The 13,120-nt window shown below is 42.7% G+C and overlaps 1 protein-coding gene across 2 annotated transcripts in view; it reads left to right on the forward strand.

Annotated features, from left to right (window-relative positions):
* The window catches only part of LOC123972283 (AT-rich interactive domain-containing protein 1B-like), a 41,958-nt gene extending 29,230 nt beyond the window's left edge, over positions 1 to 12,728 (forward strand). Inside the window, exons 10-17 of one of the 2 annotated variants that reach the window (XM_046051661.1) lie at positions 4,314 to 4,455; positions 5,437 to 5,606; positions 6,489 to 6,621; positions 6,869 to 6,988; positions 7,144 to 7,219; positions 8,029 to 8,767; positions 9,020 to 9,150; positions 9,543 to 12,728. In XM_046051661.1, coding sequence (XP_045907617.1) covers positions 4,314 to 4,455; positions 5,437 to 5,606; positions 6,489 to 6,621; positions 6,869 to 6,988; positions 7,144 to 7,219; positions 8,029 to 8,767; positions 9,020 to 9,150; positions 9,543 to 11,372 — 3,341 coding nt within the window. In that variant the 3' untranslated portion in view covers positions 11,373 to 12,728. The remainder of the gene's footprint in view (positions 1 to 4,313; positions 4,456 to 5,436; positions 5,607 to 6,488; positions 6,622 to 6,868; positions 6,989 to 7,143; positions 7,220 to 8,028; positions 8,768 to 9,019; positions 9,151 to 9,542) is intronic. The other variant, XM_046051662.1, reaches the window with a different exon arrangement.
* Positions 12,729 to 13,120: the final 392 nt, after the last annotated feature.

The raw sequence follows: 13,120 nt of genomic DNA on the forward strand, positions 1-13,120 counted from the left end.
ACACGGAAGTGCTTCCGTCGGCTAAACATACAGGTCCGTGTGTGGCAGTGGCGTCTTACTGATCCTTAGTAGTTGTATTTCAGACATTAGCTTCAGAAATACTTGGGAAAATGTAGCGTGTGTGGACGCTACCTCCCTACTCGGCCAATAAAAAAGCTTCACTACTGAAAAGTTATGTGATTCAGAAAACAGCGACGATACCACCAAGCTACTGAGAAATGTTGTTAAATTAGTAACGACGCTACTGCCCAACACTGATTAATATAAGATACAGGGTAAAGAACAAAAGAGCGAAAATCAATCAATAAGTTAAATTAGTTCAAGCTCAAAAAATGCATTGTACTCCAAAAACTGATATGTTCATTAACCCTCATAATATTTAACCATCTCAGCAATTTGAAACACACTTTTTCCGCTTACCTCTAGTGGTATTTACACAGGTAGATAGTTTTGGTTTTACCTGAAGTGAGATTTTCACCCAGATACAGTCTAGGTGAATGAGATTGTTCTCACAGCAATGACAAATCTACATGGCAAACACCACTAGAGGTAAGAAAGAAAATGTTTGCCGAGAGATGAGTGAACATGAACACTGTTTTCATGAAATAATTCTTAGTTTAATTTGTACCTCAAACCCGGGACTCACCTTTATTTTATTACGGTGCGTTAGAGGTTAAGTAAGATTGTTTTGGTGCAGCAGCTTAACACAAAGGAGGGTGCCTTTTGTTTGTGTACATCACATGTACACACCCTGTGTCTCTGTGCAAAATTATGACGTGAGGATCAGCAGAGGAGAGAGAAGGAGCCGGAGCGCTATAGTGTGGTAAGGTCACGTCTCTTAATTTGCAGCGGAGATGAGAAAAGTGACCCTGGCTTTTAAATAGAACATCAGAGCACTTCACCTGCCTGAGACACAGAGGCAGATTGCTTCTCCTGGTGGGTGGAAAAGAGCATCTGCCTTCATTTGCATACACACACGTACACATGTACACACACATACATACAGTACACATGAGCCACACACACATACACACACATTCCCTCTTGCGCCTAACACTTTATAATTCCCATTTCAGCCCCCTGTCATCTATTCAAGGGGATCTAACCAGGTCAGTATCATAGAATCTCATTTTACCCACATCAGCTGATGGGACCATGTTACACATAATCAGAGATAGTATCTATATTGTGAAATATGAAAAGGAGTGATGAACCTGTGATGTTTGGACCACCTTTTGGATATGCAGCATTGCACTGTAAAGTGCATTGATTGAAATAATATGTTTATCTCATTTAATTTCAAACCTTTATTTAAATGTGATGAGTTGCCCTCATTTGCAAAGATGTCGAGTTAAACCCCCAGCTAGTACTGTAATACTGATGCTATGTTAGACAAGGCCAAAACAAGCTTTTTCTACAAAGTATTCAACAATACGCATTTAAAACATTTATTTAGAAGCATAAATCAAGTTTATTATTTGGGTCTATTTGCAAAATTCCGAACATTGTACTCACCAGTTAACTGCTGAGATCTGGGAACACGAGCGGTCAGACAATCAGACATGTTTTTAATAAACCCAAGTTAGCTAAACGTATTTGAAAGTGTAAAAAAGGCAAACAGTAACATTATTACCCAAACTGCGTGTTGTAAACCTTCATCATAGTTTACAGACCAACCTTCTGGTTGAATTTTGAGCTTACTTATCAGCCATGGCCAATGCAGTGAGGGACTGTTACTGTGGTTGAATGAATCAAATGATCCTGTATTGTTGGCATAGCGGTTTTTCCACCTCAAAGATTAGTAGTACTATTGATAGTAGTTCAGTACTAGTTTTATATGGGAATTGTTGTTCTGTTTAAAGTATTCCCACTTGATTTAATGAATACGAAAGAATAAGAATAAAATCAAAAACTTAATTTTATGATAAACTCTCTGTTGTGCTGATGATGTTTATATACAAACATCATTTATGGCGAGATATCCCAGGACACCAGGGGAAAGATATTCCTGCGATGTAATAACCTATAAATCACAGGAAAACATTCAACCATAATTATTACTGACATTTCTGGTGCACTCACGTTTGGTTTTACATTTTAAGTGGTAAATATAATCTGGCTACCTGACTTGTTTCCAACCTGTATGATTGTCTGAATGCTCGTTTGCTGCTCCATCTGACTTCAGTGTGCCAATGTTGCCTTGTTTCCAGATATTAGCAATTACTTTGATCTGTACAATATTATCATTACCAATAGAAAAATGGCCAAAGCCAATGTGGTGAAATGTGTTTACTCTAAATCTAGATACATTGGATTTTCTTGATGATTGTGATGCATCATTCAAGTGAAATTAATGCATACATTAATAATATTTAATATAACTAGGATTTTAAGACTAAATATACAAAATGACTTGAAAGAGGGACACGTTTGTACATTTGTCTTTAACATAGAAGCAAGCATAAAGATTTTTATTACTTACACCCCAATTCTAAAACTTTGTTAGGGGTAAAGTGCTGAATACCACATGTTCACAAGCTGTGAAAACATCCCGTAGATTTCCTTTTCATACCTCTGCCTCGATCTACTTTGAATGCTTTTCTGCCCTACTGACACCCTGCCAGCCTATATATAGACTGACAGCCCAATGATGTCACCGAGGGAGCCTGTCCAGCGGGGCTGATGGGGGTGGTGGGGTGTGGGGTGTGATTAATGAGCACTGGAATGTAGAACGTAAACAAACTCGACCTCGCCGTCACCTTTCATTCACAAAACTGACTCGTCTTACCGACTCCCCCTCCCACCCCCCTTAACCACTACCACCACCCCTCTGGATTATGTCACCCTCTGACACACACACACACACACACATACATACATACGCTCGCAAGCTCTTGTGTGCACACACATCAAGCGTGAGCCACATGCCTCCTGCACAGTCTTTTCACCCTCTAAATGTGGAGCAGAGGGCACTTGAGTTCACATTCTCCTCCACCCCCCACACACCCACCTCTCCGTATTATGTATCTGTCTGTCTGCCGTTCTGCTCTTGAGGAATGGCGATCCTCTTAACCTTGGCTAACCCCACCATTGTTTGCACTTCTCCATGTGTGCATGTGTGCGCGCGCGTTCATGTTTATCTGAAGCGGGGATATCCCAGGAAGTGAAGAATCCCTAATGCTCGCTGCCCCTTCTCTGCCCTCTCTCCTACCTCTGCTCATCATCATTGGATAACCTCCCCTCCCTGTCTTTCTCTCCCTCTCTCTTTCTCTCTGTCTCCTATGATGTAGAGGCAGGGGGTATCATTGAATAATTCAGAATTAGCATGAATTTTTAAAGCTTAAGTCTTTCTTTTTTTTTCTATGGAAACGTGCAGTGCTGGGAAAGGCCACTGAGGCTGTTCCAGGGAAAGTCTTCTCACACTAAATGCTCATTAGGATGCTTTCATATTCTCTCTTTCTCCATCTTTGCCATCTTTTAGCCAGAACGGTCCACATTTTCCATTAAACCTGCTTCTGGGAATTTGTATCCCTTGGTTTTATCTGTTTGTGGGTTCTTTGTGTGGTTGGGCTCTTGTAGCTTGGCACTCTTATAATTTTCTAGTCATCTGAACTGAGAAATTCACAGAAATACGGTGTCATAACAAGAGAGCACACTAACCCAGTTTCAACCCCAGTTTGAGTCCCTGTAGTTTTTCTAGGAGGAAGTCACAAGCGCTTTCTCAAGCTCTTCACTCATATTCAGGGTTGACGAAGTAGTAGCTTGCACATAATTTGATTGTACCTAGTACAATAATGGCAGATATATACACATATATATTATCCTCAAATACATCTGTGTCCACCAACTTAGCCCTCCCCATGAACCCATGGCACACCTAAAAAAAGCCAGCTAAACCATCTTCAAACAGCTTCCAAATAAATAGCCCAAGCACCCAAGTGGGCAATTTCCTCTGAGAAATCCTTCCCTGCTCTCTGCAGTGTCCTCTCCTCTTGCCTCTTTTCCCTTCTCCTCTTCCTCTTACACAGTCCCTCCATACTCATCTTCTCTGCCCTCATGTAGACTGTTTGCTCGAGCTCAGTTCTCATAGAGAGCGCCACTGTTAGTGCTTTGGCCTTAAGTCCAAAGTTATCTCACTAATACAGCACCTCGCTGCAGGGAAAAGCCCACTATGGCCGATGTTACTCAAACCAGCTTCACGATCATATCTGAAGACACGGAGGAGCCCTGCGGTCTGAATGTGAATTCTGTGAATCATCTAGCAATGATTATATATATATATAAAATATAAGAAGGATACTTGTGTCTTCCAGCTAATTCTGGTGGCTCCCTCCAAGGCCCACAGACGCCCCAGTCCTCTGGCAGCAGCTCTACAGCGGAGGCAGCAGGGGATCTGAAACCCCCCACACCTGCTACCACCCCACTGGGACAGGTCACACCATTGCCCCCCAACAGGTACCACACAGACATACTGCACTATTAACACTACTACTACAGTATTGCTACTGCAACTGCTCCAAGAGGTGATGCTGCTTTTGATACTATATTAATACTATTACTGCCTCTACCACTTCTCATTATATTATATGATTAATCTACTTGATTAACTTGATGAAACAAGTTACACTGTGATATCAGTCAACACAAATTGATCCTTCTGTATTAACACCGATTGTTGGTGTCTTATAAAAAAAATAACTACAGTGTAGTAAAGCAGGATTTAAGTAAAATGCAAAGATCGCTATGTGCAAAGTTATGTTCAGATACATTATCTCAAAAAACATTTAGCCATCAAGTGATTTAGGCGAGATTGAAGATGAAATCCACATTATGTTTTGTCGCTCTTCATATGATGATTTAAGGCTTTTACTTTTTCATAAGATGTCCTTCAGATTTCTTGTTGGATGATTACAAAAGGTGGGAGGCTGTTTTTGTGGCAGATTTTATTTGCAGCCTTGGAGAGTAGACAACGTCCTTTGTTTGCTTTGTTCGTGATATTATGTGTGAGAAGTTATATTCTTGTCTTATGAAGTGTTGTTTTACCACTGCATTGGTATATTTGGTGTCTTTTAAGCCCATGTTGGCAGGGCACTACTATGTGCATGCATGACACAAATGAAATGAAGGGTGATGGAAATGAACAAAGTACATTTACTCAAGTACTGTTCTAGTATCTAGTATTTTATTTTATTCTACTTTTTATTTTTTACTCCACTACATTTATTTGACAGTTTAATTAACTAGTTACTTAAAAACTGTTTTAAATATAAATATAATTATTAATATCTGAAGTATTTAAATAGAACTCCCTCACAGCATATATCCTATCCACATTTTCAGTGTGTGCAATCCCTGGTCTATACTTCTCTCACACAGCTTCCACCTTCTCCCCTCCGTCGCTCCCTCTCTCCCTCCCTCTCTCTTTGCCTTGTCCAGGAGCAGTGTGAGCATACAGGACCCCTTCTCAGAGGTGAGCGACCCGGCCTTCCAGAAGCGTGCTACCTCCCTGCCCCCCTCAGGTCCTTACCAGCAAGGCCTCAGCATGCCTGACATGATGATGAGGATGCAGTATGACACCAAGGACCCCTTCGCCGGGATGAGAAAGAGTGAGTGGGCCACACACCGTGACACCCTTTCCCCAAAACACAAGCCCCTAAACCTGTTTCCCCAGTTTTACAAAATATTTTGAGTTATGTGAATATGATTGTTGTTATTAAAATTGTTGTATAATCAGCCATTTTGTATTGTCATATAAACATAGGCTTTAAATGATATGTACATTTAAAAGTTTATATAAAAACTTATAACAGAATGACAGAACTATCCCAAAGCAGCCATCTTTCGTCTCTCTCGTTGGTCTAATTCATCGTCTAGTCACTGCCTCATCTCAGATCACAACAGATGTGTGTGTGTGTGTGTGTTTTTCTACTAGGACTATGAAAGGAAATGAAAACTGTTTGTTACACCACACATCCCTTTATCAAAAGCACACCAGCTCGTCTGATTTTCTTGTAGCTTAGCCTTCGTCTTATCCTAACTTTGTTCATCCTTTTCATCCTCCTCGTGTTCAACCTTTCATCCTTTCCGTCCTGCTGAGAAGCACCTGTTTTGACCAACTCGTGTGGTTTAGATTTCAGAACAAACAGTAGTTTTAGAAAGGATAGCGGCTCCTCTGAAGGCTGAAGAGAATGGAGCCTGAATGAATAATATGGATGGATGTAAGCTGCATAACAACAGTTGCAGCCTCAGAACAATAGGTTTAATCATGGAGGGTGGTGAATATTCATAGAGGAATGCTGCCACCTGGTGGTTGGCAGAAAACATGGTTCGTGCATGTTCCTAGGACAGTCAAAGACTATTTTTTAGCTTGTTAATGCCTGTTAGAATCCTTATTTTCTATTCTATTTAGTCCATGTTGTCTAAATTCAGTCATTATTATATAAAATAATGTAAGATGCATTTAGTTCAATTGCTTTCCTCCTTCACAGTGGCAGGAGCTGATCCCTACATACCTGCCCAGATGCCTGGCGGCGGTATGCAGGACATGTATGGTCGACCCCCGTCAGCCTTGAGCATGAGCCAACGGTCACAGTATCCATACGGCCCAGGCTATGACAGGAGGTAGGCACACAAATCACCAGAAGAGGGGAAGAGGGTGGTGAACCTTTAGTATCTCATTATTTCTTTGAGATTTCCCTAACATGACCCCGAAGGGTATACTATAGTGTTTTTATTGATTGTATGTATTTTCCTATTGTTGGCAAGACAGAATATTCACCAGTTGTGTATGGGATAATTAAATACGTTTATAGATGTTATGTCAGTGATGGATTGTCAGAAACATGAAGACTTTCCTATTGTCCCTCAGACCGGACCATGTCATGGGGATGGAAGGGAGCATGGGTCCCCCTGGGAGTCAGAACAACATGGGACCTTCTAACAGTGAGGGCAGCATGTACTCTCCCAGTAGATACCCTTCACAGCAGAGGTCAGCACCTGTGTGTTTGTGTGTGAGTGTAGTAGAGTACACTTGTGTAGAAAGTCAAAGCTATAGCAACATTGTATGTCTTCATGTAACTTTGATAATCCTTTTTTTGAAACAGCGAGTGATATATTCCTCCTCACCCGCCTGTTCTGTTTCAGACATGATGGCTACGGTCAGCAGTATCCTGGCATGCCGTATGGGATGCATCCATCTGGGATGTACCCACAGCAACAGGTGAGAGAGAGCTCATCTGTTTGTAGTCACTACTGTTTATCTCTAACTATAGGATGGAAATACAGCAGTTTAAATGTTTCTTAATGTCTTGGTTAAAAATAGTACTTCTTCATTTTATATTGTATCATATATTAGAAACATTCAGAACTGAGTAAAAACCATACCAAAAGGTCCTCCACACATGTTGTATCTCTGCATTTCACTGCTCTAAGTGCACAGTGGAAATTGTGGAGATTTTTGTAGGAAGGATCACACAGCGATCTGTGTGTATTCACCTCAATTCATCTCAGTTCAGTCAAATTCATCTACAAGTGCAGGCAAATGTAGGAATTGGTCTCCGGCTCACATGCGTACTCTACAACCAGTGTTAAAACACAGATAACAACATATACACATAAAAACTTAACAAGTATATATACTATATTTACAGGGTTTTTCTTTACACAAGGGACTCACAAACCTGTCCTCCAAAGGCATTAATTTGTTCCCCAAAAATTGTAATTGGGATAATTTTATTGTTTTATATATTTATTAATATGATACACAATTTTACTAATAGTTTGTTATCGGTGTTATAGGTGATAATTTAATGTACTTTTTTTTATTCAAATATTCACTTTAATGTTCTTAATTTTTATTCCTACTACTCTTTTTGTACCTTTGCATAAAAGGTGCAACACAAATAAAGTCGAGACTATCATTATCATTGTTATAATATAATATCATGGAATCGTGAGAATGAATCTACCATGGCTCTGTGTTTTTACTAACAAAAAAATAATCACAGACTATCTACACCCTTGCTTCAGCAGGGCTACAAACGGCCAATGGATGGCATGTATGGCCCCCCACCCAAGAGACACGAGAGCGACATGTATGCCATGCAGTACGCCAACCAGCAGCCGGACATGTACAACCACTACGGGGGTGGGTACTCAGGCCCTGAACACAGACCCATCCAGGGACAGTTTCCCTTCCCCTACCCCCGTGACCGCATGACCCCCTCAGGTCAGAGCCAGCACAGTATGATGGCTGGTGGGCCCACTACTAACCATGCTAACGATGGCCCCAACATGTGGCCGTCCAGGACAGACCTCGGCTATCCCTACCCCAACAGACAGGGGCCGCCATCACAGATGCCACCTTATGGCTCGATTGGTAGAGATGACATGGACGGGCGGCCCGGGCAGGAGCAGTGGCACCGTCAGTCTCCCTACATGTCATCATCAGGTGGCATGCCTCCCCTGTCTTCACGCCAGCCATCTTCTTTTTCCAACTCTCCATCCATGGCCAACCACCTGCCCAGAGCACCCAGCCCAGGGGCCTTCCAACGCTCCATGGACTCTAGGATGTCACCCAGCAAAGCACCGTTCATGTCACCCATGAAGATGCCTAAGCCTGGGATGACCATGATGGGCCCACAGGGCAGTGGACCCCTTGGTCAGTTTCCTCCCAACCTGAGGCGGGACCTCAACTACCCGCCAGGATCAGTTGAGGCCACCATGCCTATTCTTAAGCCCCGACGCAAGCTCACCTCCAAGGACACTGGTGAGTCTTATTATTATTATGATTTTATTCTAGTCGTTCCTTTAGCTTGAAAAGTTGTGGATTCATGGTATATTCAAGCCTTGTACAGCTACACCTAATTTTCAGGTAGAACTATGCACAACATGAGATCAATTTTATGAAAGGAAACACAATGATCTACTCTGTTCACTGTCCCTTTTATCAGTTGGACAATGTCTAATCACCATTTTTTCTCTCTTCCTGGTTCCAAAAATTCTGCTGTTTTAATCCCAGGAACGCCTGAGGCCTGGCGTGTGATGATGTCTCTGAAGTCTGGCCTGCTGGCAGAGAGCACATGGGCTCTAGACACCATCAACATCCTGCTGTACGATGACAGCACTGTGGCCTCCTTTAACCTCTCCCAGGTAAATCCAATTTCATGACTACCCATCACTGCTGACTGACAGAACGGATTCATTTAGCCTGGTAGAGCATGCTATGACAGTATGACATACAGTGTGTCTCTTTAAGCCCGGTCTTTCAGATTAACCTATTTTATTGTAGATTCTATAAAAATTGTAGGATCTATAAAATGACAGTGAGCGGAAAACATTCAGAAGACTGTTATGCTATTCTGACTTGTTAAAGTGGTTCAAAGGATTCAAGATATTATGATTATTTGAAAACAAGTGATTCTAATTAAATATTCTCTGCCTAGATAGTAAATCTTTGCTAGCATTCATCATCTGGAACTACTTGGCAACACGTTTTCCTTCTGCTGAAATTGTTGACATTAATTTGATCTCTGTCTGACCAGTTGCCTGGATTCCTCGAGCTGATTGTGGAGTACTTCCGCCGTTGTCTGATCGAGATCTTTGGGATCCTGGAAGAGTTTGAGGTGGGGACCGTGGCTCAGAAAAGCCTTTTGGACCCTGCTGCTAACCAGAAACAAGAAGCCATCCCTGACCAGGAAAGAGACTCTGGTGTTCAACCTGAAGCTGAGCCAGGTCCGGCAGCAGAGACGCGGGTGGAGCAAGCAGGAAGCGCCATGGAGGAAGCTCTACCTGTCACTGCAGAGCCAGCGTCGGTGGAGGTGAACGGTGAGACGGAGGAGTCTGAGGTGAGCGTAAAGAAGGAGGACAAGAGTGAAGAGGACAGAGAGAAAGAGGGGAAAGACGAGGAAGAGAGTGAAAAAGGAGCAGAGAGTAAAAATGAGTGTGTTTCCCAGCCTGCAGCAGAGCTAGAACCTAAAGCTAAACAAGCCAGTAAATATGATAAGCTCCCCATCAAGATTGTCCACAAAGAGAACCTGATTGAAGACATGACTGAGCACTTTGGTTACGTCACTGAGTTCACCAGCGGGTTGCTTCACTGGCAGGCGGGTGGAGGTGATTCCACCGCACACATTCAAACACAATTTGAACCTCGGAGTGACCCACCTGCCAAGGCGGATGGAAAGACAAGAAAAGAAAACAAAGAGGAATACAAGGTGGACGATGGAAAGAAGCAGCCACTGAAACATATCACTGCTACTATTGATGATGTTCTGTGCGCACGGGTCGACGCCCTTTCGTATGCTCACCCCGCACGCTCCTTGCCATCCTACCCCTTCAGGGTGCATCTGGATGGGGAGCAGGACCACATCACCTTGCTGGAGGATGAGCCTCGCTGCCTGGACGAGGCCCCGCTCTCCACAGCCTCCGCCTGGCAGGACTCGCTGGCCAAGCGGTGCCTCTGCGTCTCCAACATCGTCCGGAGCCTATCCTTTATCCCGGGAAATGACTTGGATATGTCACGCCACCCTGCTCTGGTTCTACTTCTGGGCAGGCTGCTCCTGCTGCACCACCAGCACCCGGAGAGGAATAGGTCGCCCCCTAGCTACCAGAGAGATGAGCAGCAGGAGAAGGGGCTGACGAGTAGCAAAGAGGAGTGGTGGTGGGAGTGCCTGAGTCTGCTCAGGGAGAACGCCATGGTCACTCTGGCCAACATCTCGGGTCAGCTGGATCTCTCCACCTATCCAGACACTATCTGCCTCCCCATCTTGGATGGCCTTCTTCACTGGATGGTGTGCCCTTCAGCTGAAGCCCAGGACCCGTTCCCATCAGCAGCACCCCACTCCCAGCTCACTCCCCAGAGGCTGGTGCTGGAGTGCCTCTGCAAGCTGAGCATCCTGGGCGACAATGTTGACCTCCTGCTAGCTACACCGCCTTTCAGCCGACAGGAGAAACTCTTCACTGTCTTGGTCCGGTACGTGGGTCAGAGGAAGGCCCAGGTGTACAGAGAGATGGCTGTGGCTGTTCTCTCCCACCTGGCACAAGGAGACACCACAGCGGCACGTGCCATAGCCATGCAGAAGGGCAGCGTGGGTAACTTGGTAGGCTTCTTGGAGGATGGTGTTAGCATGGCGCAGTACCAACAGAACCCTCACAGCTTGCTGCACATGGGTCACCCCCCTATGGACCCACCTAGCATAAACATGATGTGCAGAGCAGCTAAAGGCCTGTTGGCTATGGCTAAAGTGGAGGAGAACAAGACAGAGTTTGTGCTGTATGAAAGCAGATTATTAGACATCTCCATTTCCTCGGTGCTCAACGCGGGAGTGGTGGGTGTTATTTGCCAAGTTCTTTTTCACTTAGGGAAATCATGACAAGAGGAGAGGCAGGACTCACAAGGCAAACGCTAAAGTGGACTAGATATTTCTGTGGTTTTCTATTTTTATTTATCAAAATGACAGAAAATGTTTGTTTTTTTAAAAAGAAATATCCACATAAACAAAATATCTCTATATATGTATAGCTTCTGGGCCCTGTTAAAAAAGTGGGTTTGGGATCTGAAAGCTCATTTTAATACAGATATTTAATACCTGCTGGTGTTCGATTGCTACGTTTGATATTTTGTTTGGCATTTGTTTTTGTTTGTTTACTTTTTCAGCCAAAGCTGCCACCAGATTTTGGTGCTGAATTACGTGGGTTCTTTTGAGGCGATGAGTCGTTGAGATGTTTTTCAGTTTTATAAACGCTATTACACTCGTCAGCATTTTGTTAATGGAGAGTATTTATTTAAAATGTGACACTGTACAGTAGTTTCAACTTTTTTGCCAACACTTATGGGGGGAAAAAACACTGACTTTTTAAATTGAAATGTATATGTCTCCATCGCTGGAAGATAAATTGTGCAATAGAACTAGAGCAAGTTGTCCCTTTTTTGAGAACAACCAGAAGATGTAAATCTTTAAAGACACCTGCAGTGTGTGCTTTAGGCCATAAGGAGGCAGCATTGCACCAGCCAATCAACATGAGAGAGCGTCTGTCAAAAGAAGTGTCTAATTTATCAATCATAGCCTCAATGACTTTCACAGATGGACTTTGTGTTTCCTAAGCACTTGTGTTATGTCTGTATTTTTTCATCACTGTGTATATAAACCGTTGTACAATGGACACACATGATTCTTTCAGTCTCAATCAAGCATAGCAACAGATGGGACTTTCTGACTATTATAACAAATGCTTTTATTGTTGGTAAAATTTGTTATTGTTATTATACATATTTTGTTAATGGGGTCAAATATTTGAACATGGCAGATGTAACTGATGTTTCAATGTAAAAATTCCTGTATGCATTGTATTATAGCTGAGAAAACAATCGCTTTGGTAAACAAACGTGGAAGTGCCAGGGTGAGGGGATATCTAGGCGAGGTGACTTAAGAAAACTGAACACATTTCTGTTTGTTACTGTCCTCCATTCATGTCAACGGGCATATTTTTGAATCTAGATAATGCTCCAAAAGAAACGTGTGAAAAAGAACCTTCAAAATGTCCTGAAAGCTCACTGTAAAATTTGCCTTTTTTCGTATGACTCCATGTCTCTCTTTTATTCAGTATACACATTTATACTCTGTGCTGCACATGTCACAAATAAATGTACGATGAACATCGTTAAGCACCGGAGACGTTGCATTATGTCCAGACAATCTTAGGCCAATAAAACGAACATCAACTGCTTACATGGACTTCCTTTTATTGATGTCATTCAAAATAGTTTGATCACAGTCACAATTGACTACTATTGCCTTACACTGAAGTTGTACAATGACTGAAATGCTGTAACAGGCAAGAGTCCAGAGGACACGTGATAAAAGGCCTGATTGTTTTCTGTCTGATTGAACTCTGTGACACCTCTGCTGATATCAATAGTCTCCCATTAGTCAGTTTTTAATCTCTCTATACTAATAAACTGTAAGGTAAGGGTATTAGATGTATACAGTGCGTCTGTTTGTACAATATGTAGGCAGATTTCAAAAGGCATGAAATGGTTAAACCATTTATTGGTCACATGATGCTGCTATATTGTTGCTGTGTTTGTGTTGAGGTCTGGGTCCAGTGTAAAGCTTATTGT

This window comes from Micropterus dolomieu, linkage group LG06 (genome assembly GCF_021292245.1).
Source record: "Micropterus dolomieu isolate WLL.071019.BEF.003 ecotype Adirondacks linkage group LG06, ASM2129224v1, whole genome shotgun sequence".
NCBI lineage: Eukaryota > Metazoa > Chordata > Actinopteri > Centrarchiformes > Centrarchidae > Micropterus > Micropterus dolomieu.